Source organism: Erigeron canadensis, chromosome 1 (genome assembly GCF_010389155.1).
Source record: "Erigeron canadensis isolate Cc75 chromosome 1, C_canadensis_v1, whole genome shotgun sequence".
Lineage (NCBI taxonomy): Eukaryota > Viridiplantae > Streptophyta > Magnoliopsida > Asterales > Asteraceae > Erigeron > Erigeron canadensis.
In genome coordinates this window covers 35,938,251-35,965,390 of record NC_057761.1, presented here as the reverse complement: position 1 = coordinate 35,965,390, position 27,140 = coordinate 35,938,251, and the positions used below count along the sequence as shown (strand labels likewise).

Genomic DNA, 27,140 nt, shown 5'->3' with positions numbered 1-27,140 from the left:
GATCGTATCTAGTTCACAAAATTTGATGAAATTGATATGAATTGCATTCCATAATATGTAAAAACCCATTAAATTTGATGGAATATCTATTCTAATGTAAACATTCCGTTTAAAGATACATAAATCCCATTCCGTTAAAATGTAAACATTCTATTATTTGATGGAATATCTATTCCTAGGGATGGGGAAAGAATTTCATTCATTCCATTACTCAAAAAAGCAAAAACAATCCATCAAATTTCAACCGTTCTAATAAATTTCATTCATTTCAAAAACATTAATATGAACTAAACACGCACTAAGTAAATATTACTAAGAGAAAATTACATTTTTGGTCTTTCAACTTGGCAAAATTCGCAGTTTTTGTCTTTAAATGAATTAATTGTAAAAAAAAACTCTTAAAGTTGGTCTTTTTTTCATTTTACACTCCACGACCTAACGGAGTCCAATTTTCGTCGTTAAACCTTACATGTGCCAAATACGTGAGGGCATTTATGTTATTTCCATCTTTAAAACCAAAAGTGAAAAAATATACAACTTCAGGGACCAAAAACGTCAAAAATCTTGATCTGGAATAATGAACTTTTATACTACTCATGTCCTTTCCAACTCCCATTTTCTTCTTCCTTCATCATCCTCATTCATCCCAAAACCAAAAATTTACATCCCAAAACCCAAAATTTACAACTCCAATCTTCTGCCTTCATTATCCTCGTAATCCCAAAACCGAAAATTTACATCTGATCTTAATAAAACTCATTTACAACAAATATAATCATACAAATTCTAACAAACATCAACTATATAGATATGTATCTATTAGTATTATATATTTATAGATTAAAAAATATCAAAACTCAAATATACACTACAGCCACTACCAAACTCCGGCCACCATTACCACCACCAAATTATGGCCACCATGAGCACAACCGCCATCGTTCTGCTCATCTCTTATCGCCACCGTACCACCTATCATTCTGGGTTAGAATTTGTAGGATTAACTCCGGTTTATTTTGGGTTGAATATATATATATATATATATAATACTAATAGATACATGTTTATATAATTGATGTTTGTTAAAATTTGTAGGATTTTAGTTGTTGTGAATGAGTTTTAAGTTTGGATGTAAATTTTGGACTTTGGGATGAATGAAGATGATGAAAGAAGAAGAAGATTAAAGTTGAAAATGACATGGATAATATAAAAACTCATTTTCCAGATCAATATTTTTTACCTTTTGGGTTTCTGAAGTTGTATATTTTTTCACTTTTGGTCTTAAATGTGAAAATAACAGAAATTCCCTCGCGTGTTTGGCACGTGTAAGGGTTAACGACCAAAATTAATCCTCGTTATGTCGCGGAGTGTAAAATAAAAAAAGATCAACTTTAAGGTTTTTTTAATTAATTCAATTAAGGAAAAATACTGTAAATCTTGTCATGTTGAAGGACAAAAATGTAATTTTGTTTATTACTAAATTCCACCAACCTTTATATATTTCCCTCTCCTAAAATTTACCTCAGATCCACACCTAGCTTACATCAAAAGAAGTAAAACACTTTTCAAAGGCATCTTTCATTTAATTTCTTCATTCCACGAAACAAATTAAGTAAAAGAGTAGTAACCTTCAATTCTCTCTAAACTCTAATTTGCAAAATTTTGTTGTACTATACTCAACTCATGGCAGTCCTTTCACTCCCACCTTCTGAAACAACACCACCACCTAAAGTCAAGCGTAGAAGAAAACATCAAATTAATCCTCCTCCTAAACTCATCAAACAACAACAACAAAACACTACTTCATCAACATCATGGGACCAAATCAAGAATCTTTTAAAATGTAAACAAATGGATGTTTCGGGTCATAATCAAAAAATCCAACAAGCAAATAATAATGGGTATTCAAAGTTGATGAGTATTAATTCTTGTAGTTCCATTTGTAGTTTTAAAGCAGATGTTGCTGCTAATTCTACTACTAATAATAAGAGTACTAGGGTGGTTCATAGGGCTGATGATAACTCGCCGGAAAGTAGTACTGGCGGTGGTGGTCAAGATTCCGGCAGTCATGCTCTTAGAAGGAAGAAACATAGTAGTATTATTGCTAGTAGTACTAATAATAATAATAATGGTGTATCTTCTACTACTTCTTCTTCAAGTAATTCTACTAATAGGTCCATGAGTAGTAGTTCAGTAGTGAGATCCAACGGTCATGGGAGTTACACGTCATCATCTAGAGGCATGCAATTTAGGAAGCTTTCTGGTTGCTATGAATGTCATGCCATTGTTGATCCTGCTAGGTACGTACGTGAGTAATTACTAGCTAGCTAGCACACTGATTAATTAATTAATCTTTTTTTATTTTTATTTTTTTTAAATAGCAAGCTTGTTTTGTATCTTTTCGTTATATATGTACTCCGTCTTTTTTAAGTGACTAACTTCTAAAGAAATAAAACAAATGAATCTAATCTAATTAATATTTAGTGTTAAAAGTTAAATATTTAGCTAGCACACTTAATTAATCGTTTTTACTTTTGTAGTACTTAGTAAGCTTGTCGTATCTTTTCATTTTGTATGTATTTTTTCAACTAACTAGCTTCTAAAGAACCAAAACAAATGAATCTAATCTAATTAATAAATAGTGTTAAAAGTTAAATATTTTAATTATTGATTATATGTATAATACATCTTAATTAAGTGTGGTGATTAAAAGTACGTAAACAATTTTAACTACTTTATGTTATGTATAATACATTATGTGTGGTATTATATGCACATATATCTATAACTCTTATAAAACAATAATTAACCAAATATTTTAAAGCCCTCTTGCAATTTAAAACTAATTTGAAAAATTGTCACATAAGATTTTATCCTATGTGTCAACTCCATATTTTTCTTTAAATAAACTATATATTTAGAAAACAAATGAACCTATATATGTTAAAATAAATAAATATATATATTGTAAGAATCTAAGATCTTTCTCATTAGATAAAATGATAACTTCTCTTTAGTTTAAAAAATCACGTCTATACCTAATGATATTTCATTATTTTTTTTATTCAACATTTATGATTTATATGAGGTTCCTTTCGTTTTTTTTATTGTGATTATATAAAAGTTTGCTCAGGTCGTTGGTTAGTTGGAACTCTCATCGCATTAATCATTAGTGGCAATATTTAAAGTTTATAAGCTTTTTTATCACCACTAAATTATATTCATCTTATATGAGTTAAGAGCTTTGTATAATATCATAACTTTCTGAAAGAGTTATGTTAATTATTTCGTTCATATCACCATGAAAATTATGTACAGTTTTTGGTTTAATTCTTTTATCTTTTTTTGAATTTTATGATAATGGTTAATATAATCTCTTTTTTCTTTTGTTTTTTAACAATACAATTTTTCATTGTGATGATGAGAAAAATATTATGATGGTAGACGAAGAGTTAGTTCAAAACAAGTATATATAACAATTAGTTTAATGATTGGATAATGAATACGTTATTGCTAATTTAATTAAGCGAAACTAAATAGATTGTTCGTCTATATGTTTTTTTACGATCATTATTGATCCATTCCATTAACTCATTTGTTCACATATTAAGTGTTTCATTAAATATTTTTTTAAGCAAGTTTAACTCAAATCTCACTTTATTGAGCACCTTTTTAAAGCAGCCACACATCGTGTGGGTAAAAAAAGCATAGTATATATATATACAAGTACACAACACTTCATTCTAACTCTTTATTATACCATGCTACTTATACCTTTAAAGATACTATATTCATAGGAAATCCGGCCTATATATAGACAAAAATATGTGGATTTCTGTCTAATTATAAAACTTAAACACATAACATTAAATTGATAGACGACACTAAGTATTGTTAAAATATCTTGGTATTGGTAGACAAAAATATAATAATTTTTGTCTATTTATATATGTAGACTAATTTTGCTCTCTAACCAATGTCGTTGTTTATTAAACATACATTGGAAGGCTCCATTAGTTTTGCATGATTTTTATAAAACTTGTTAAAAAAAAAGATAGTTGGTAATCAAAGTAAGTGATGACTTTGTATTTATTAAATATTTACTTGGTCGACAAAATTAAGACAAAAAAGTTTATGCGATAAATGTGTCGAAATGTAAATAATTAAAATAAAAAGTTAGAGTGTTTACGAACTATTAGAATCTCTGTTGTCTGCATGAATTTTATAAAAATGTTCAAGTTATGTAACTAACTATGAGTGACCAACTAAAAACTATGTCACACATGTCATTTTACATGAATTGAACATTTTTACTAAGTTCATGCATACAACACAACTTCTGATAGTTCGTGCACACTGTAATTTTTTTGTCTGTGTGACTTGCACTTTTGGTACACTTGTCACAAAAATTTATGTGTAAATGATTGATTACGATCATTATTTTTTTGGGGAAAATGATTAATGTTCTTAAAGATTCTCCTAAAACCTTTAATTCTTGACATGTGGATTCCATTAATTCTCTTACCTAATCTCATTTCTTCATCTTATCAAATATCATGAATTTTTGATTAGAAAGATTTTTAAGTCGATTGGTTAAAAAAACTTATCATTTCCTTTTAATAAATTGTAACAAAATATATTATGAGACTATGCAGGCATGCAATTCCAAGAAGTACAATTTGTTTATGTTCAGAATGTGGAGAAGTGTTCCCCAAAAAGGAAAGCTTAGAGCATCATCAAGCTGTTAAACATGCCGGTACAACTATTTTACTTTCTGTTAGTTTTCTTATTTCATAAATAAAAATATATTATATTAAATATGTATTTACATGACTTTTTCAAACTCTATGAAGCTATTTACGAATAGCTAAGTTTTTGGACTTTGATTAGTCGTAACATAAGAAAGCAGAACAATTCGATAAAACTGTTATTAGCTCTTCATTTCTTTTTTTAGTAATGTTGTTTCTGACCATTTTGGTATTATATATTTATTGTAATATTTATGTCACCGAATGCTTGACCAAAAAAGATAGACATGAAGTGACTTTAGTGTCTTTACCTTGGACAAGTGTGTGGCTTTTCTTACCATGGGTAATCATGTCACCACATTCCTTTTGGCCGGGACCATTTTGTATTATTGTAATTCCTACGTTTGCCTTCACATCCTAAATGAGAAAACAACATTTCCCCATCGACATGTCCATATCATTCTCACTACTAATCATCTAAAAGTTATCATATGTTTGTGCATGTGCAATGTTACCCTTAATTCTTAGTATTTGTTTAACATAATCATCAAACCAATATTTGTTCATTTATTATATTAAAAAACATACCATAAGTATAGCATTCTATATTGCCAAATCTTATTAGAGTATTATTCTATTTTCAATATATAAAATTATAAAGGATTGTGTAGATGCATAACACAAATTTTGTATATAACTAGCATAATGTTTGTGTAATGTTGATCTTGTGTGTATTTTATAATTTGTTACATTAAAATTAAGACCTTTATGTTTATTTTTCTGATTAATAATTTTAACTTGACTTGATTTGATAGTATCTGAGCTGGGAGTCGAGGATTCGGGTCGAAACATAGTAGAAATAATATTCAAGTCCAGCTGGCAAAACAGGAACCATCCGATCTTCACAATTGACCGAATCTTAAAAGTCAACAACACACGTCGAACAATCCAACGGTTTGAAGATTGTCGTGACACCATCAAGCTCCGCGCCACCGTGACCGCCACAGCTTCTCGTTGCGCCGCCGACGGAAACGAGCTTCTACGCTTCCATTGTACCACACTCGGTTGCTCACTCGGCTTAAACGGCTCATCCAGCTTATGCGGCTCGTTCCCAGGCTGCGGCGTGTGCACCATAATCCGTCACGGGTTTCAAAGCCCAAAGTCGGGTGAAGGTGGCGGCCGGAAAGGTGTGTGCACCACCGCAAGTAGTGGAAGAGCACATGACTGTCACGTGGGTGGGGCGCGTGGGGTAAGAGCAATGCTTGTATGTCGAGTGATAGCGGGGAAAGTGAAGCGCGTGGCGTCAAATGCGGTGGTAGATGAAGATGGGCCGTACGATTCGATGGCCGGGTTACCCGGGTCATACTCGAATATTGAGGAGTTGTATGTTTACAACCCGCGAGCCATACTTCCTTGTTTTGTTGTTATTTACAAGGCAATGGAAAGCTGATGTCATATTATTATTTTTTTAATTAACGGTTTCTTTTTTTTTTACTGATTAGTTTATTGTAGCTAGACTTGTTAATGAGTTTTAATTTACTTAATCTTTGTACTACTTTTTTTGTAAATAATAAAATCAGTGATCATGAGTTTGTATATGCTAGGAACATAATTATAGTCTTTGCAAGCATTTTTCAATTTTCTTATATCACCTATATGATATATTTAAAGGAATATCAACAATTAGTTCGTTAACTGGTTTATAAAAATTTCTCTTGGTAACCGGATTTTTACTCATTGTCAGTGTCATCTCTGAAAATGCAAAAACAATCGAGGGTCTGACTCAAGAATAAATATTAGGCCCTTAAAATAATAGAGTAAGTGAAAATTTAAAAAAAAAACATTATACTACGATAATTACTATTTTCGTCATTCAAACGAAGTAGGACATTTGTAAGCTCACACATCAAACTTTAAAAAGAAAGTGACATACAATAGAATTATAAAGAACTTAAAAAACAGTTTCATGACACAAACTTTCGGATAGTTTATTTGTTTGTTAACAAAAATAGATACTAAATGGAAAAAAATAGATATTGTTAGAGGTTTAAATTGTAATTATGTAGAAATACAAGGGGTTATTTGTACAAAAATAATACTGGTGATAGAAGAAGTAAAGAATGAATCGTCTTTCTTTATTTTAAAACTACTGGGTAACCTCCAAAATCCTCCATTAAAGCTGTTACTTCATCTGCAGATATTTATTTTTCAAATTTCCTGACGGGCCCTTTAAAAAAGTACGTCCGGCTTGATGGCACCCTTGCACTCTCAGAGCCGGCCCCTGCTCATTGTGTGGACTGTGGATAGTCATGATCATGAATTTAAGGTGTATTTTATGAATACCAACACTATTTTGAATACAACGAAGTTTGACCTAATAAATGAAGCACATTCGTCCATGCTTTTCGGTGGGAACTATACACATGTTTATACTTCGATTTCTCTCTATATAAATTAAACTTTTTTTAAATAAACAGACTATAAGAAAAGCCCAAATACCCAAACATGTACAACGTGTTAGTTAATACATACGACTATATGAGTACAAGATTTTACTAACACAACCGAAAAGAACTTTGACTAATGAGACTACATTCCAACCTTTTCCAAACAATCCACATAAAACTATTGGTAATTGCTAATCCTACAAAAAAAAAAATTGTACGTAGCAACTATAATACGAATAATAAGTCCCTTCACATTTAATGTTAAAAACTTTAGTTTAGTTTATCAATGAGATTGTAGTGTTTGAAGTTGTTTCGACTAAAGCTTGAGCCAAACAATGCCCCCACACTTTCAAGTTACTAGGGCATTCCATCATACATGTTCATATGTTCTTAATCGTATCCGTTTTGAATTAGGTTTGAACTTAAGACCTATCTATACTATATTATAAAGCAAATCTCCCATGTTTACATTTTAAGTTTCAACATTTACGTTTTCAAAATGTCCATATTTCAATTCTATATTTACCTAACACCCTTTCTCTCTCCTCAAATCTCAACCAATCATTTGTTTTTTCTTTCCTCCATAAATCATTTATTCCTCCAATTCATTCAAATCTTTTATCTCAAAAACCGTATATCGATAAATTATAAAAATTATATGGGTGTTCTTAAAATTTAATTATCTTTCATTAGAGATGTCATTCGATATACTTTTGACGAATTTTTAAATCCGAGGGCGGAGCCCGTAAGGCTAAGACATATGGCTATCACACTCTATGACTTATCACCCCCATCATCTCACCGCAGCAACGCGCAGGTACTTGCTCTCATTATATCAAATTCATTTTTCCAATTTCTTTTTTTTCATGTCAATTAAGCTCATTGGAATTCATATATATATATATATATATAAAGGGAATATAAGATTGTCCGGCACTTAAAATTAGGTGTGAAACCCTTCACATACTAATATTTCATTATTTCTTGTTTAATAAATAAATGCATAGGCCCTCATTATTTTTATGGATTAAAAAAATAATATGGAGTGTTCCACACCTAAGCTTAAATACCCGACAACCTTATATTCTCATCCCTATATATATATACGGTAAAAAGGATTACGATGGTTCTTAAGGAATGGGAAGTGATCTTTCCCCCTCACCATTTTTTTACATTCTCTCTCCTCTTATCCCCTCCCCTCCCTCATACAAGGATTGCCCTTGTTCCCCCCTTCACCACTTTTTAATTTAATTCAGTAGGTGGGGGACCACTTGCCAAAGTGCTACAAACAAGACAGCTTCGACGACCACTATTTCCTCACTCCTCCCTTCCTCCACAAAATCTCTCTTGAGGAGTGGTGTTCACCACCGATACCATGAGATACCGGTTTGCTCCCACTGCACTCCTCGCTCCCTTACAAATAAATTATTTTTAATGTAACTCACGCATTTTTTTACCAATACCTAATATATATATATATATATATATATATATATTGCCAATGAAGGTTAGTCTAACTGGTCAGGACGCACTTCCGGTTTTATCCAAGGTCTTGAGTTTGATCCTTAGCGATGACAAAACCTTGGGGGTTTTTTCTTTGAATACTTGTAACGGCTCATGGTCAACATCTCGTTGTCTAGGGTATGTGTAAGACTTCATCATTATACGGCGAGGTTTCACCGATGTCGTATATACTGATTGAATGTTCGGGAAAAAAAAATTATTTTTGAGATTTATTTTGTTCCAAAGTTTTTAGAAGAAAGCTTTTATTATACTATCAGGGCGCGTTTGGTTCACATAATGTTTTTCTAAGGAATGAAATTTGTCAACGGAATTAGATTCCGAAGGAATGAAATTTGATAAAATGATTTTTGTTTTCTTAAAATTCAAGAGAAAAAATGAATCAAATTTCATTTAATAAACCCAAAAAATAAAAATTTCAATCATTTAATGAAATGTAAACAAACTTATCACAAAATGGAATTGAGTTCTAAATCCATCAAATTATATTAGAATACGTGAACCAAACGTATAAAACTTTGGGGTCCTTTCTCAAACATTTCAACCAAAATTAGTCAAACTCTCAAAAAGTCAAAATTGGTCAAAACTTCAACTTTTAGGCCTCAAATTCCCAAATTTTCAGAACAATCGACAGTTAATTTGCTGCAAAAAAATACAAAAAATCATCCCATTAATTGCTACTCATATCACACAAAAAATGGTAATCCCCAAATACTTATTTCATTAACAAATTTATACTAAATCAATTCCATTTTATTTTGTTTATATTTTTCATAAATAATTTATTTTGGTGAACAGATCCGATTCATTTTGCTACAAAACAGGCAAGGCAAGACCCGTTTAGCTAAATATTATATTCCTCTTGAAGAATCAGAAAAACATAAAGTTGAATATGAGGTAGTAATTTTTAGTCAATTTTTATTAATAAAGAAAATCATTTTTTTTTTATAAATTATATATATGTGTATAATGTAATTGTATATATGTATAGGTTCATCGGCTGGTTGTAAACAGAGATCCCAAATTTACTAACTTTGTTGAGGTAATTCTTTTTTATTTTATTATCTATTTATTTGTTACTATATTCAAAGAAAATAAATATAAAAGGTTAATTTTTTTAATTGTATATTTTTGTTGACCATTTTGGAATTGTAATTAAGGGTTGTGCTTAAAATTTTAATTAGTGTTTCTTGATGTGAAAAAGTTCAAATCTTGATCACTGCCACTTATGTTATTTATAAGAAAGATGTAGATGTATGCTTACATTTGCTAAGTTCATCAAGTAAATAAGGTCTCTTGACTGGTTACTTTAGCTCAAATAAACCCTTTCTAGAACGGTAGTTGGTACGGAAACCCTGTGTGTTATCGAGCGTAAATGAGAAGTGAAACTGTAGTGAGTGATCTGAGTTGCATTGCATTAGTTAGTCATAGAGAGATATTTTGAAGTTGATGCTTGTTTTAGCCTTTGCAGAGATGTAGGTTTCATTTTCTTCTAAATGTAATCAATAACATTAACTGGTGGTTTTTAAGTTCATGTATCACTATTATAAATAAGGGCATTGAACCTCTAGCGGCCCCTCACTGTTCGGTTCCATGGCCAATATGGGACACGTAGACTGCATAACATATTTAATATTATGTTTCTAGAAATGTTAAGCTACGAAGACCAATGAAGCGAGTGTGATGACTGGTATAAAAGAATTTAAATAAAAAGTTATTATAATTTGGAACACATAAGACCATATTGCTAATGTTGATTGTGTCTTCTTCGGATCATAGAATTCTGATAAATTATAGCTCGGACATTTATTCAATAGGACTATATAGATTCTGTGACTTAGGTGTGGTGTTTTGTAATTTGTTTTTGCAGTTTCGTACACACAAAGTTATCTATAGGCGATATGCTGGACTGTTTTTCTCACTTTGTGTTGACATAACCGATAATGAGCTAGCATATTTGGAAGGCATCCACTTATTTGTTGAAATACTTGATCACTTCTTCAGCAATGTTTGTGAGCTAGATTTGGTCTTTAACTTCCATAAGGTACAGTATGTTCATGCTTTTTTACAGATTTTTGTTATATACTTAATGTGGGTCTTTTATTTACATGCAAATTTATGCTCCCCCGAGAACGTAGGTTAGGGAAATGGTTTGACTTTTTGTTGAATTTATAAATCCCTAGTAATGCATAGCCGCATAGGTGTGCTGTTTTAGGCCTTTTTGAACCATTTTGCATGTTGGCTGCTCTGCTAGCAACCTTTGTATGGTAAGCGCATAACTATCCTAACACTAATGCAAAAGGAGAAATTTGTATTCAAACTTCTAAGAAGGGTAGGACAATACTTTTAGCAGTTTAAGTTTTTTGTAATGTAATGAACGTTGGTTAAGTTTTTCGAAATAGCCTTCTTTTCATCCGAAAAAGGTTCGATGTAAGACATTATGGAAGAATAGGTTTACAACAGATTTCGATTTGACCTGGTTACCCGGTCATAATGATAAAATAGCAGTTGTGACTTGTTGTTTATGGTGTCCATGTTGACATTGTTCTATGGCGGCGCTTGAGAACCGGTGAATCATTTAGCTGACAAGTTACCATAAGTGGTATCATTTTGAAGATTTCTTTGTGGCTGCAAAAACATCTTGTTCGTAGAATTCAGACTGTTCATTGCCTCTCTGAGCTATTTGCTATTTTAATTACCTTTGTCTTTTCACATTATTTTCAATAGTGATGACACCTAGTATTTTTTTGTGAATAGGTGTATCTGATATTAGATGAGTTCATTCTTGCTGGTGAATTCCAAGAAACAAGCAAGAAGGTATCTAGTATTCTTTCTTTCTTTATTATGAGATTACTTGTACTTGTTTGCAGGTTAAAATACATTCTAATTAACACCATAACAAAGAATATCCATAAATGCCGATAAGTTAGGTTTTGTAACGCTACTTGTTTCAATTCATAGGCGATCATAGAGAGGATGGGAGAATTAGAAAAGCAAGAGTGAAAGGCACTTATATGGTAGCTATACCTGAGCTCGTGTATTCTATCCGGAAATCAAGCACAGTTTCTGCTTTTGTCTTCTTATTGGCTCTTTGAGCTCTTAAACATTTCCAGCGTTCATAGTCGATATGTATTTTTTTAAGATGTTACCATGGCTATCTATGATTTGATCCATGGATATTGTACCTATGATTTTTGTATATGAAATATTGAATACAGCTATTTCCCTTCCAAACCTTTTAGTTACTACATATACCATTCTATTGCTATTAAACTGCTATTTTGCTTCAGGTAGAAGTCATTAACTCATTATAGTGCCGTTTGTATGCTGTAACTATAATATATAGTACTGCTTTTCATTTCATGATTCCAAAATCTATACCCACAAGTTGCAAACAACCATTCTTTGGAACTTCTTCCAAACATAACTTCAAATGTCGGGATGCTATCAACAAAAAATGAATCTCTCCTTTCATGACGATTTACTGATCTTTGTTGGTGGCTATAATTGGATAGCACTTCACCCTGCCAAGAACAAGGTAAAAGTATGGTATATACCTTATGACTTATGTGGTTCATATAGTTTCAAGGTTACCCCAAGTTTCGCATTCAATGAACCCTACGCAACTGGAACGTGTTTCCAAGTCCCGACACGAAAATTACTGGTTCACATCTGGCATGAATGTGAGAAATAGCCATCAAATGACAGTATAAATCTACAGCCAGCCTACTAAAGGTTGCAAATTGCGATGGTTGAGCGGGCTGGGTAAAGGCTGAAAATGCCCCCAGACGGGCCAAAGATTATAAACACAGTTTTGCTAGTTTCTACTTTCTTAGATCTGACACACTTTAGTGTTGAATACTTAAGTATGGCTTCAAAACTATTTTCCTACAACTTCAATCTAAATTTTTTTTCTTGGCACAGCTATTTCAAAGGTTATATGCATTTGGATAACATAAGGCCAAACCAAAGTAAAACCAGATATGGATTGAACTTATTAATAGACAGTTTCAACTTATTTGGGGTTTGCAACTTATATTAGTCTAGAATGAACTTTGGACTCTAGAGTGAGTATATAGTATACAAACTTTCTTCTATCATAAAGAATAATGATACATGACAGAAAATGCAATGGAACTTTACATGTACGTAATCAATTAATAGCAAAGCAAATCTTCACAAGAGGAGAAGGAGAAAAACCAAGAAAATCAACTGTCTAAATTTAGATCTTGGATCAATGAAAGCTCCTTTGATTACATGTCTAACAAGGTCACACTACTCCTGAAGGTAGACGTAGAACTAGCTGTCCGCCCATAACACTGCAACCAAAAACACTTCATCTTAACACGTTTTTGTGTAAAGGGCAAAAATATATTTTTGGAAACCTTGACCAGCTCATGTTTGACGTCCCCTGGCCTAACACATGGGGGTTAATTCGAGCTGACCAAGTGGCAAGGCAATGGAGTACTGTCGGTCAGGCACAACACCTGACCTAATGTTGTAAAGGACAAAATTGCTCCACCTTTAACCAACTAGCAACGAGCCCAAGGCATCTTTGAGCTTAAAAAATTACTACAGGAGCATGAAATAGGAAAACAATAATCGAACCTTTGGACATAATAATAGCAGAAATCGGCAAGTATAAATGTTTGAACAATTTCTGAAAGAAGGACCAATGAAGGCCACATTCCATAACCTAAAGCCGTCAAAAGACGTCCCCTGGTATCCACAACCTATATTATATAACATAACGAGCCAGTTAATCGTTATGGTAAGATTTATAGATATATTATAAGATACATTATAAGCTCATACCTGGAGAATCCAATGTGCACAGCTTAAAAACCTTGCAACCCCTAAAGCGAATACATAATGGGCTGTAAATGGTTCAACAATCTAAATAACAATAATAATTTCAGGTTAGAAGAAAACTTAGTTCTAGCAATTGAATAAAAGATTATGAGTTATAAATGTAGATTATAATTGACCTTGGTATTTTGCATGACACGAAGTTGTGGAAGTACAGAAACAGATTCAAGATAGACACAGAAAGCCCACATGATTCTGTATACCATGTAATGTTGTGTTGTGGGATGAACCAACAGAGACAATACAGCACAAGGAACAACCTACATTCAAATAGAACAGAAGATAAGCACGCTATTGAAAGGTTATATGTAAACCGGGCTATATAATATTAGAAACAGGACATTAGGATGGTTAAGAAGCTTACAACATACAAATTTGAGATGTTATCTTTTTCGAGCATGTAACTGGAATTCAAGTTGACACGCATCATATAGATAACCCAAATGGTTGTTGTCAATGTAGCTAAGTCGAGTAAAGTATGTACATCGCATTCCATAACAAAACTGCAGTACAATCTAGCACCTAAGAATATAGCCGTCAATTCTTGTGATTTGAGTGAAAGACCTGATCACAAGAAACACCATTTCATAACATGTTAACATTTGAGTCACAAAAAATTTCATCTATCAGTTTTCTAAAGAATTTCATTACATTATTGACATTGCAAAAGAGATAGAACCCACAATAGGCCTTAATTTGTTTATGAATGTGTATAGAAAAATCATTACTTTATTCTGGTTTCAAGGTATTTCAAAACCAATATGCGATGGAAATCGATTATTGATGATTTTAAGATAATTTTGGAATAATGCTAACAAGAAGATAACAAAAAAAAAAAAAAATAGAGGTTAAGAAAATAGGTACCAACACAAGTTTTTTCGGTTGCAAGTTTGTAAATAAGGACAGAAATGCCAATTGCATGGACAGCTTCCGCGGCAATAAAGAGGTTATCATGGTCATAAACCACCATACGTATAACAACTAGAGCTGCAACGGTAGAAACCAAGGCCATAAAGGCCTTGATTTTTGGGGGTTGATGACGCAGCCATGCCTGCAATGCCTGGGCACGTCTGTCCTTCATATCCCGTTTGTTTTTTTACAAGAAGATATTCGTAAAAAGGTGGGATAAAGCCGCGAAATGTTGAATTAGCGCGGCTGTTTTTTGTTGATTTAGAAATTTGCATGTTTAAATACCAAAGGAAAGCAATTACTTGAGGTTGAAATAAATTGGTTTTGTTTTACCCGAAGTGTTTGTTAGAGGTTTGTACTTGATGGTTTAAGAATTTTGGTTTTATATATGTCATCAACATCTGAGGATGGTTAAATTGATTACATGTTGTTTTAATTTTTTGACATTTGTTTATTGTCATTACATATATGCTTTATCAATATATATTGGTAAATTACACAGATTTTCCTATGGATTGACTGGATTTCATTAAACGTCATTAACTTTACATAACTACATAACACCTATAAAAAATAAAAACTCCAAAAGGATAAGTTGTCTATGGATTCGAGAAAGTTACGTGGAGTTCATAATTGCATAAAAGGAGTCAAAGTAAAGTAGTGGTTGCGGCGTGTTGAGGCACTCGTCTTTACCCAAACTTCAGACTACTCTCAAGCGGTTCCATTCCTTCTTACTGTACTTCTGGGTCAACCCGAATGGGAAAAAGTAGCTAACAAGTTTACATAATAGTTACAACTTACAGTTTCAACTAAAAGCTTCAACTATTTTTGTCAAATATACCCCAAACACTTTTAAAAAATAAAAGTTCTAATTAACAGCTTTGTTTACGGCTACCAAGTACAATCAATTTTACCAAACTGGTTATCAGCTACAACCAATTTACCAAACATACCCATATGGATTTGGTAGAGACATAAATACCCACGAACATATATAATAACAATCCTAGAACTCCACATACGACATGGTTTAGATACCTTAAAAATTGTTTGATCCGAATGAAACTCCTACTTTGTACAAATGGCCCAAACTGTAGGCATGGCCCATTAAGACTTCGTCTCCCTAGCCCATAACCCACATCACAGTTTCCAATCAATTTTTTCCCCCTTTTAATTCAACCTCACAAAATTTCTTCCTCAAATAATTTCTTCAAAACCCTCGACCTTCCTTTTAAAACTAAACAATAACAATGTCTTCTGAAGATGAAAAAAAGCTGAAAAAAGAAGAAGAAGATGATGATGAAAATGATGATAAGCCCATCACTTCTCTTCAAAACAAGAACAAAAAATCACTTTCCTTAAAAGATGCAAAGCAAAAGAAAGAAGCTTCATCTTCATCCTCTAAAATCAAGAAAGAAGAACAAGATTCCGGTGAAGATTTTACACCCAAGAAAAAAACACCTACTAATGTTAAGCCCAAAAAAGAAGCAGCCACTGCAAGTGCTGAAAAGGTTAAAAATTGTTACTTTTTTTTAAAAATAAATTCTGGGTTTTGTTTTTTGTGTTGAGTTTGATAGTGGGTCTTTTTTAGTTTGCTTAAAGTTTTGATCTTTTGATGTTTAATAGGCGGAAAAGTGTTGTACATTGCAGTTAGTATTTATTTTATGGGATGCGATTATTTTTATGTACAATTTTTTTCTGCTAAGAAGAAGATACCCATTAAAGTTTGTGATTCATTTTTAGATTTGGTGGTAATTTTTGTTTTTCTTGTGAATAATGTTCTTGTTTTGTTTTATTGCAGAAGAAGGTACCCAACAGTGAGGTCAAGAAGGAAAAAACTGGGACTTCTGACAAGGTTTGAGATACAAAATCTAAAGTTTTGAACTTTTTTATTGCTATGTAATAATGTATACCTAAATGTAGGTACAGTTTGAGTTTATGATGTGCTAATTAATTAGAAATCCAAGTACGTAGGAATGCTTTTTGACAGGAACTATTTCTACTTAGGGTGTGTTTGGATTAGCTTATTTTATGGCTTAAGGGTTTGTTGAATTTTTCAAAATACCAACAACCTCACTTATTTTAGCTTATGAGCTTATCAACTTGAGATTATGTAGTTGAATAAGCAATAAGCTCAAGTTGAAAAGCCAAAAGGCGGAAAAGAATGATCTTATAGGTATTAGGCTTGATATGCCCACAAATTATGAATTAGGTAATCCAAACACCCCCCTTAGAATCAAATCCAACAATTATATGACTATTGCTAGACCATGTAGTAGCTTTCGATTTTATATTAAGAGCTATTCCCATGTTAATTGCCGTATTAACGATATCTATTTTCTTAGCTCTGTAATTATTGAGAAAAAAAACCCTCTGCAATTCAACTATCAAGATTTTCCTTTGATGGATTGATACCAGTTTATAGCTACCAAATGCATAATATCATTTCATCCTAATCATTGTAATTCAAGTCCATTGTATTAGGAAATTCACTGGCCAAGATTGATTTAAAAAAATCCGTGCTCCAGTAATCTTTGTAGTAAAATCTTGGTCCTGGTTTTATATGATGGTGAATGAGTAGTTCTTTTTGGGGGCAATGTATATCCTTTAGATGATTAATGTGGCGTATTTCGAATTTAGAAAAAAGGGGGGAAAATAAGTGAGCAAAATGGAAAGAAACAAGAAGAAAAGAAAAGAGGTGGAAAGGTGGAAGATTCAACTGTTAAGAAGGAGACGAAGCAAAAGAAGGTGTACGATTTACCTGGTCAAAAACGTGACCCTCCGGAAGAGGTATGCTTTTCGGTTTATATTCCAGTTCTGGTACCAATATATGTGACTATACTATCTTCTCTTGGTGAAGAGTTGTATGAATTTTGGTTTTTAATGGATTTAGTTGACTCAAACCTATACAAATGGACCTATATGGAGCTATTTATGGACTCCAATACACCCATTTAGGCTGTTTAATGTTCGTCTATATTTTACTGGTTCGTTTGCTTTTTGGCGGAAACTAATTAGTGTTTCTTTGTTTGTATCTTATAGAGAGACCCGCTAAGGATTTTCTATGAATCCTTGTACAAGCAGATACCAAATAGTGAAATGGCTGCAATTTGGTAAGGACAGCACATCACCTTTTTTTTGTGCCTTTTAATCTCTTTCTGCTAGCGATTAGCCCATTATTGCAGTACTTATATTAAATGGAAATCCAAGTTAAACTTAGTAACCTTGCATCCTCAGTATATGATATCTAATGATGGTGATTTTGATCCACTAGATCTCTATTGGTTTGTTAATATGCGAAATTAATTAGGGAGGATTTGAGATATAAAACACTTGCTAGTATATTAAAGTCCATATAGAAGGTCATGTCACTGTCTCTTATAATGCTTGGATACAATCTTCTTTTTGGCTGTACATCTGACATATTTACTCTGGATTAGCTACAAGATCTTTAGCTCATCGAAAAATAACTTGGTTTTGGTTGTAATCTTCGTATAAACGTGCTATTCCGTAACTTTAATAAGTGAACCCTCCGACTATACAAGCATGGTAGTAACATTGTTTGAAGAAGTTTGTGCTTTGTAGTCCTATACTCTTTATTTATCTTAGTGAGTTACTAGGGAAAAGCTATGAGAGGTGGGAATTCTGACATATATACTCTGGATTAGCTACAAGATCTTTAGTTCATCGAAAAGTAGCTTGATTATGGTTGTAAACTTCATATAAACATGCTGCTTTGTAACTTTAATAAGTGAACTCTTCGGCTATACAAGCATGGTAATAATGTTGTTTGAACTTTGAAGAAGTTTGTGCTTTGTCTATACGGTTCATTCATCTTAGTGAGTTACTAGGGAAAGCTATTAGAAGTGGGAATTTTGATTCATTTACTAATGATTCAAAGTTCAAACAGTTTATTTAAATGTTTGAAGGGAAGCAGATGAGAACAAGTGATTGTGAATATAAGCTTGCTTGAATTTTCTGTAAATCAAATCTCTTCGTTTAATAACGTCAGAAACTGTAGGGATCGGAAAACATCTTGACTTGTTGAAGTAACTAAACTTTATAACATTGCCCAATAAGTTATAACAACACTTTCAACTAGTTTACTGCTGTAAATTCTTATTGTTAGACTTTAGTTACACATGTAAGGCTAATCTCAAATGCCAGATTATGACTTAAGCAGTTAGGTTTTCTACACTGTCGACGTTTTTTTAAGTATCATGGATCTTGTCTATATAGAAAAGTGATTTGACAGTGGGTTACAATCCAATAATCTCTGCATGATAGAAGTACAGATATGGTCCACTAAACTAAGACCCTTAGAAAATGTTACAATATGAATCAAGCCGTATATATTTCTGATTGTTGGCCCATACTTTAAGATAGAATCTGGTCGTTCTTTAGTGTGCGTCTTCTTTTGGAAGTTTTGTAACTAAAATCAGTCTGCACACATTAAGCTTGTCTCTTTTTTTTACTTGAACAAACCAGTCAAACACATTTTAGTCACTTTCTAAAATGGTGTGGACACCAAGTTTAAAGGATTAATTTAGGCCATTTCACATAATTTATATGATTGTTTAATTTTTCTTAGTTTCTAGATTTCTTGATAAAAGTTGTTCCCTGCAAGCTCTTGTTACTCCTAATAATATTACTAATAGAGAAACACAATTGCAGGATGATGGAATCAGGCTTGCTTGCAAAAGATGTTGCTAAGAAAATATTTGAGGCAAAACATCAAAAGGCTCAACAACAAAAACTTGGTTCACCCATGAAAAAAGTAGTTACTGTGAAGAAACAAAGTGCTTCATCTGTTTCAATCACGAAAAAGACCAATGTTTCAACTGAAAAGAAAAAAACCCTACCAACTAAAGCTCCATCTGCACAACCAAAGAAAAGAAAGATTGTGGATGAATCAAGTGATGATGATGATGATTTTGTTTTAAGTCGAAAAATCAAGAAGCCAAAAGTGGCTTGATCCCGGATCATGGTTAGGTATTTCTGTTAACTTAGAATGTAGTTTAGTTTCTATCTGCTGACGTTCAAAGATACTGTACTTTCTGAATATGAAATTGTGATCGTTTCACATTCAATGAATTCGCTTCTTGTCTTTTTAGTGGAGTTTCATTTACCATAAGCAAGCATTGTTGATGGAGATTTCATTATCAATTATATAAACTGAATGAAACAATCGATATATTGATTAATGGGGAATAAAACAGAGGGGATTATGTAAAATTCAGGGGGCTATGTATGTTTATCAAATTCAAAGGTTTAATTTGTAACTTTTTTTAAAGTGACTTTACTTAAGTTTAAATAAAGTCTGCAGTACGGATCATTTTCTACATGATTAATATACACTAAAAAGATACTTGTGAAATGTGGCGGCGATGATGATAGCAAGGGGCAATGGCAGTAGAGAATGGAGATTTTTTAGATAATAAGAGACTTATAGTGTAAATTAATATATATTAAAAATAAAATAGTCATTTAACATGTTTTTTTTTTTAAGTTTGTCTTTTTTTTTTCAAGTTTTTTGACAAGGGTGTAAATTTTTTTATAATACTAGTACAGAAGAAGCATAGATATAAAATTCTCAGAGAGATATCATCTTTAATTATGTCTGTCTTTTATTATCATTTATGTATCAGAATGTAATAATCAAATGTATCAAGTAACATCGAAATTTTAAAAATGATATGTCACGTTAAAGTTACATTGTACCTATAAAAATGATTTAGAAAATACAAAGCTATACGTTAACCTACATTTTCTAATTTTCCATAAACATATCATCATCATAAGTAAAACTATTTAAAAAAATTAATATACATTTTTTAACTTAACTTTATGTGTACATGAGTTTAAAATCTAGTTTAAATAACTAAAACAAATTTAATCAAGTAGTTCCTTTAAATACCAACTATCATATATTAATAAGTATTTGGAGGAATTGGAGGTACATAAAATTTAGAGTTTTTAAGTTGAAATTTTAATATAGATAAATTTTTTGAAGATTAAAAACCTAGAGTTCAAGTTTGTCGTTAAAAAATGCTAATCTATCTAAAAAGATTATAAAGTCTTTGAGCATTAGCTCAAGATTAAAAGGTCATCTTTCATTCAAGGGTCTTGTGTTTAAGCAATGGGGAGAATATAGAAAGTCCCTTTTATGAAGATTTGGTTTAGGTATATCAATGTTCAAGTCTGAAGGGGCAGAGTTTATCCCTATTAATTGTCGTGTCTTCAGATGGATTAGTAGGAGTTTCCCCCAACGAGAATTTGAAATAGACATTTTTACTTCGAGTGAACTATTTGGGACGAACTTGATTAAAACAATGTATGCTAAACCTGCCGCTAAATGAAATTTTCTGTGAAATTCACCTTTAAAAAATTAAAATGCTTTACCATCAATTCACACAATTACATTACCATTCTGCCCATTCAAAACGTTTCAATGTGAAAATGAAAAATCACATAAACTACATTGAAGTTTGATGGCCTAAATTAGATACCCCAATATCTAACCAGAAGTAGACACGTCACACCCAGTTTATATCTACTGGCTGCACACGTTACCCCTTTTCTACCCACCAGACAAGTGGCATCAGCCACTCCCCTTCCTTCCTTCCTTTTCCACAATTTAAATCATTCTACTTTTAAACAAACTTTATAAATTAATATAGTACTACTTTTTCTTTTTTTTTTTTTGGTTTGCTTAAGATTTAAATTAAATAATCACATGAAAAGCATACAGTAATAAAATGTCCTTTGTGCCTATGCTTATCTTCTCAAAATGTCAAAGTTTTTCATCTTTGTGTATATTTTATATGAGCTTAACTTGAATAAGTTAACTGCAATCATTTCTTTTTTATGAAATTACCTTCAATATTAACGATGTGCATTTTTGTAATATACCAATAATATGATATGTGTGTAACTGCATCTATGAATTTTATAGTCAACTGCATATTCAATTTTTCCATTATATATATATATATATATATATGAAAATGTGAAAACAAGTCTAAAAAACATAAATAATACAAACAAAAAGAGTTGTTTAAAAAACCAAAAAGTTCATTTTTCAATTAAAAAAAACATCATTAATTTATTAATTTTAACCAACACCACTTAGATAATTTGGTCAAGGGTATTTTCAAATCCATTATATGGATCTCGAAGGTGAGTTTTTTTTAAGATATCGGGTTCGAGTATTGAGTTCCATTAAAATTGACAATCGAAGCTAACTTAAAAAAATAATAATAAATAAATAACCTGTTTGGCTGTTTTCACTAAATAAACAAATCAAATATATTTAAAAGTCTCAAAACATACTGATGATATACATACATAATTTTTATATTTCCAAACCTCAATATCCAACTCATCGTCTCATCCTTCATTCATTCTCTCTCATTCTATACTCTTTTTCTTCAAATCCAATCTCTCATTCCCTTCAAAAAGATTCAAACTTTTTGTGAAACTCCATCTGGGTATTCATAAAATGAAACGGAAAGTTCGCGGCGGCGGCGGTGGGCAGAGAATTCCGGCGGAAAATGAAGTTGAAGTTGTTCAAATTTTACTCACTTTACCAAAACCAGTTTCACTTTCTGATTCATTAGCTCAATATACTTTTACTTGGGGCAGAAAAAAGAAAAGATCTGTTTTGGTTTCTAAACCGGAATCATCTCTGGCACCGGTGCCGGCAAGTCAACTGCCAGTTGATGAGAGTTTGCCAGAAAAACCACTTATTTTTTTATTTGCAGATATTAAGAAAAAGCTTAAGAAAAAGGTAATTCATTTTTTTTGTGAATAAAGTTTGGATTTTGACTTGTGGGCTTTGTTTTATGCATTGTTTTTTGTATCTGGCCATCTGGGTATGTCAACATTTGTAGTGATTCTTCAGTTATATGTATATCAGTATATTTGTAGATATTATGGCATGTTTCTGTATGTTTAGTTGTTGTTTTGGTGAACTTTTGATATAGTTGAAGTGAAGTTATAAGTGCTTGAAAGTAGATTCACATATTGACTACACTATCCATAATTCCGTAATTGATATGTTTCCATGAATGCCTTAATACAAAATGCAAACTTAGAAACACTATTAGTCACTTTGCTCGAAAAAGGTTAAAGCTTGACCGTTAAAAACCGGCACAGCATTGTAGGATTAGAAGTTGCATCTTCTTGACAACTAGGCCTGTCACATTATGCGATTAGCTTTGATATTAGCTGCATCATTCGTTACTTTAGTCCAGCTTTTGATTATAGTGCCATGTTAGAGCAATGTAGACCCCTGATATGCTCTTAAGTCTTAACTTGACAAAAATCCCCATTTAATGACCATCTTTGGTCCATTTAAGTATGATCCACGCCATTATTCTAAGTTGAACTACATTCTAGGAAGATTTGACGAACGCCACTCACTTGCAAATACTTCAATGTTTAACTGTCCTTGACATTACTCAAATTAATAGTCCAAGACGAGCTCTTCACATATTAAGGCTTGTCTCGCTTGCTTCTTTCAGTCAAATTGTGCATATATTGCTCGATATATTGAACTTATTTTAGGAGCCAATAACGACAACTTTTAAATTTTGGGATGAACGGAAATCTATGATATTTGCTGTTCTCCATCTTATAATTCAGCTTTGACTGTTCTCCATCTTAGAATTTAGCTTTGATTTTTTATTTGCCTTTATGCAGAAATTAGAAGCCATGAAAGCCCATCACCAAAAACTAAAAGCCATGAAAGCTCATCATCAAGATCTAAAAGCCATGAGAGCTTATCATCAAAAAATGACTGTTCAAAGTATGGAGTTAAAAGCAAAATGGCAAGAGGTAAGTAGTAACTAACCTTCTGTATCTATTTGGTTATGAATTTCTACTTCTAATAATTATACAATCCCTCATTTGATTTTGATTAAATCTATCTTATTTAATCCAGTGCATTTTATTTAGTTTCAGATTCATTACTCAAGACACTATTTTCAGTTATGGAATAGTTATATTAGGGCAAGAATGGCAGCAGCTGCCAGAAGGGAAAGGATTATGAGGATGAGAAAGAACAAAACTAATGGGAAGACTTGTTATTCACTGGCTTCATCTCAGCCTTTCGATCAAAGTAAAGGCAATGCTATGCATGATGATACAAAGGCCAGAACTGCCGCAGCTACTAGAAACACAATGATTATGAGGAGGAAAAAGAACAAGACTAATGGGAAGACTTGTTCTTACATGGCTGTTCTGCCTTTGGATGAATGTAAACATTTAGCGACAAATAGTGATACAAGGCCTATAACTGCTGCAGCTTCAAGAGGGGCAAGCATTATGAGAATGAATATTAACAAGACTAATAACGAGAGTTTTGATTCCATGGCTTCTTTTCGGATGGTGGATCCAAGTAAATACATAGCAACAGATAGTGATATAAAGGCCAGAACTGCTGCAGCTGCTAGAAAAGCAAGGATTCTGAAGATGAAAGAGAAAAGGTTTAATGCAGAGATGGCTTTTTCTGGGCTTTTGGATCAAAGTAAAAACATGTTAAGTGATAATGAAATAAAGGCCAGAACTGCTGCAGCTGCTAGAAAGGCAAGGATTATGAAGATGAAAGAGAAAAAGATTAATGCGGAGATGGCTTCCTCTCAGCTTTTGGATCAGAGCAAAAACATGGTTACAGATATTGATATAAAGGCCAGAACTGCCACAGCTGCTAGAAGGGCAAGGATTATGAAGGTAAAAGAGGAACAGATTAATCAGGAGACTTGTGATTTTATGACTTCTTCTCTGCCCTTGGTTCAAAGTATAAATATAGTACCCGATGATGACATTGTGGCCAGAACTATTGCGGCTGCTAGAAAGACAACGACTAGTGGGGAGACTTGTGATTCTATAGCTTCTTCTCAGCCGTTGGATCCAAGTGAAAACATAGTACCTGATAATGACACTAAGGCCAGAACTGTTGTGGCCGCTAAAAAGACAAGCATGAAAGAGAGCGAGACTAGTGTCGAGACTTGTGAAACCATGGCTTCTCAGCCGTTGGATCCAAGCATAGTCATAGTACCGGATAGTGATATTAGGGCCAACACTGCTGGGACTGCTAGAAAAACAAGGATTAGGAGGATGGAAGAGAACAAAACTAACGAGGAGAGTTGTGATTTGATGGCTTCTTCCCAGACATTGGATCAGAGTAAAAACATGGTAATGGATAATGATACAAAGGCCAGAAATGCTTCAGCTGTTAGAAAGGAAAGGATTATGAAGATGAAAGAGAAAAAGATTAATGACCAGTCTCGTGATTCCATGAATTCTTCTCAGCTTTCGGATCTAAGTAAAAACATGGAAATAGATAAGGGTATAAACTATAAAGGCCAGAACTGCTGCAGCTGCTAGAAAGGTAAGAATTATGAGGCTGAAAGAGAAGAAGATTAATCAGCAGACTTGTGATTTCATGTTGGATCTTTATATAGACATAGAAAGAGATAAGGATATAAAGGGCTGCTAGAAAGGCAAGAATTACGAGGTTGAGAGAAGTGAAGATTAATTGGGAGACTTGTGATTCCATGTTGGATCATAGTAAAAGAATAGTGAACAACTCTCTGCTGTTTATGAAAGTATCGTGAGAGTGTAGATGATCGTGGGTTTAACTCTTTGGGTAAAGTATAGCTAGTTCATTAAGGTGATTATTGTGGCATATTTTGAATTAAGATAGAGGCGCAGAAGTAAGGGAACAAAATTTTTTAAGTGAGATGAAGAGTTCAATGCTATAAAATTGTGAAATAAGCATACTCTTACATCTTGCTCCAATTTTTTAAAACTCCACTTGATAATTTATTCTTCTTGTTACACTTTTGCTGATTATTTAGTCTTTTTTCTGTATGTATATACTTTGAATAATGTGGGAAAAGCATGTTGACCTATTAGTTAATGCCACAACTGATATTGGTCAAATTATACTTATTTTTGCATGTTATGACCAAAAAACATGGTTATGGATATTGCTATATAGGCCAGAACTGCCACAGCTGCTAAAAGCAAGAATTGTGAAGATAGAAGAGAAGTAGATTAATCAGATTACTTGTGGTTCTGTGACTTCTTCTAAGCCCTTGGTTCAAAGTAAATACATAGCACCTGATGGTGATATTGTGACCAAAACTATTTTGGCTGCTAGAAAGACGAAGACTAATGGGGGGACTTGTGATTCTATGGCTTCTTCTCAGTAGTCGATCAAAGTGAAAATATAGTACCCGATGATGACCTTGCAGCCAGAACTGCTGCGGCTGCTAGAAAGACAAGCATGAAAGAGTCAAAGAGAACAAGACCAATGAGGAGACTTGTGATTCGGTTGTATCTTCTCAATAAGAGGTATGTTCACCCTTTCACAGTCAAGTGCTTCATAATGATACATGTGACTATATTATGTGCTTCTTTGGAGGTATCCATAAGATTTCTTGATTTTTGACTATTTTAGGCTATTTGATGAATATTTAGGCATGCCTAAGTCTATTTAGTAGGTGATAAGGACATAAATTATTTTAATTCTTATAGCAAATTGTATATATGACATGTTGTACTGTATGATTCTTAATTATTACAGTTCGGTATTAGAAGTGAAATATTCAATCATCACCTCCTTTCATTGGTGGTAGAAACTAATGTAGTTTGGGTAGATCAAGTTATTTTTTGACAAATTTGGAGGGATCATATGCTTTATAATGTAATGTGTATATATGTACTATATATATATATATATTGTTATTTGCGATAACTTAAAGTGTATGTAATAACACAATATTAGGTCTTTATCAAGTTTTTTTCTTTTCTGTTTGCTTGATGATCTTAAATACCTGGGAAGGCGGGAAGAAGACATTGTTATCTCTTGTTGCCTTGTTTTATTGATAATTTTACCATGTTTAGGAAACATTGTTATGGTAAAGTATTACTAGCCAAGTCCAAAATGGCAAAATCGATTGCTCGAGTCCCAAATCCATTGCTCCGGACATATACGACCTCTCACTACAATGGCTAGCTAGAGAACATATCTGATATGCCAAAGGAGTGTACTCAACTTAAAAGATGGATAACCAACCCAAGGCTACTTGACCAGGTTTTGACTTTTGATGCTATATTTTACAAGTATCACTGGCACAAAAATGGATGTAATGTACGTAATGTAAAAATAAGGCCCGTTGTAGACAAAACTCTGCAAATTTCTACATATTTTGGGCAATCAAACTTCGGTGCTTACAAAGTTATTTATAGATGCATAAATTCACGTTTGTCTGAGAATTTATAGACCTTGGACAAACCAGAAAAATGACCCCTAAGTCATACGCACGATTCATATTACTAATTTTACTGAGGTTATCAAGTCATCGAGTATAAATTTATAGAGGTTCTATTGTACATAAACTATTTTTATAAAATGAAGAAAAAAAGTTATAGTATAATAATAAACATAACAAAAGTTATTTTCAATGCCATGTGAAAAAATTAAGAAATAAAATTTAAAAAAAAAAAGATTTAGTAGAATCCATATGTCATCACTTAGTAGTTTTATGATGATTATTAAGATAATCTTCAAAAATTTATATCATCTTACAAATTATATTTAACGGAACAAAAAAAATTTACAGTCGTATACATTCAT

General features: G+C 32.4%; 5 protein-coding genes across 6 annotated transcripts; 4 read left to right on the top strand and 1 right to left on the bottom strand.

Annotated features, from left to right (window-relative positions):
- The first annotated feature begins 1,544 nt into the window (after nucleotides 1-1,544).
- Nucleotides 1,545-6,344, top strand: LOC122585413. Its single transcript, XM_043757548.1, has 3 exons — nucleotides 1,545-2,300; nucleotides 4,656-4,756; nucleotides 5,564-6,344. The coding sequence occupies exons 1-3, from the start codon at nucleotides 1,684-1,686 to the stop codon at nucleotides 6,196-6,198; spliced, it is 1,353 nt and encodes a 450-aa protein (XP_043613483.1). The 5' UTR covers nucleotides 1,545-1,683; the 3' UTR covers nucleotides 6,199-6,344.
- A 2,903-nt stretch (nucleotides 6,345-9,247) lies between these two features.
- On the top strand, nucleotides 9,248-11,966 carry LOC122580933 (AP-2 complex subunit sigma-like). The gene is made up of 6 exons (XM_043753079.1): nucleotides 9,248-9,416; nucleotides 9,515-9,613; nucleotides 9,708-9,758; nucleotides 10,587-10,760; nucleotides 11,474-11,533; nucleotides 11,678-11,966. The coding sequence occupies exons 1-6, from the start codon at nucleotides 9,414-9,416 to the stop codon at nucleotides 11,717-11,719; spliced, it is 429 nt and encodes a 142-aa protein (XP_043609014.1). The 5' UTR covers nucleotides 9,248-9,413; the 3' UTR covers nucleotides 11,720-11,966.
- A 1,020-nt stretch (nucleotides 11,967-12,986) lies between these two features.
- LOC122591177 (ER lumen protein-retaining receptor erd-2.2-like) lies at nucleotides 12,987-14,729 on the bottom strand. The gene is made up of 6 exons (XM_043763400.1): nucleotides 14,450-14,729; nucleotides 13,950-14,149; nucleotides 13,705-13,845; nucleotides 13,532-13,612; nucleotides 13,325-13,449; nucleotides 12,987-13,035 (listed from the first exon to the last, which is right to left on the bottom strand). The coding sequence occupies exons 1-6, from the start codon at nucleotides 14,664-14,666 to the stop codon at nucleotides 12,987-12,989; spliced, it is 813 nt and encodes a 270-aa protein (XP_043619335.1). The 5' UTR covers nucleotides 14,667-14,729.
- A 985-nt stretch (nucleotides 14,730-15,714) lies between these two features.
- On the top strand, nucleotides 15,715-19,607 carry LOC122584831 (hepatoma-derived growth factor-related protein 2). Its single transcript, XM_043756895.1, has 5 exons — nucleotides 15,715-16,005; nucleotides 16,296-16,349; nucleotides 17,135-17,284; nucleotides 17,537-17,607; nucleotides 19,169-19,607. The coding sequence occupies exons 1-5, from the start codon at nucleotides 15,745-15,747 to the stop codon at nucleotides 19,467-19,469; spliced, it is 837 nt and encodes a 278-aa protein (XP_043612830.1). The 5' UTR covers nucleotides 15,715-15,744; the 3' UTR covers nucleotides 19,470-19,607.
- A 2,258-nt stretch (nucleotides 19,608-21,865) lies between these two features.
- LOC122585246 lies at nucleotides 21,866-26,770 on the top strand. 2 transcript variants are annotated; one of them, XR_006321674.1, is made up of 4 exons: nucleotides 21,866-22,283; nucleotides 23,198-23,332; nucleotides 23,453-25,855; nucleotides 26,408-26,770. XR_006321674.1 is itself a non-coding variant. In XM_043757364.1 (3 exons), the coding sequence occupies exons 1-3, from the start codon at nucleotides 21,996-21,998 to the stop codon at nucleotides 24,881-24,883; spliced, it is 1,854 nt and encodes a 617-aa protein (XP_043613299.1). In that variant the 5' UTR covers nucleotides 21,866-21,995; the 3' UTR covers nucleotides 24,884-26,770. The 2 variants fall into 2 exon arrangements, 1 of the variants encoding a protein (XP_043613299.1); XM_043757364.1 differs by having other exon boundaries at nucleotides 23,453-26,770.
- Nucleotides 26,771-27,140: the final 370 nt, after the last annotated feature.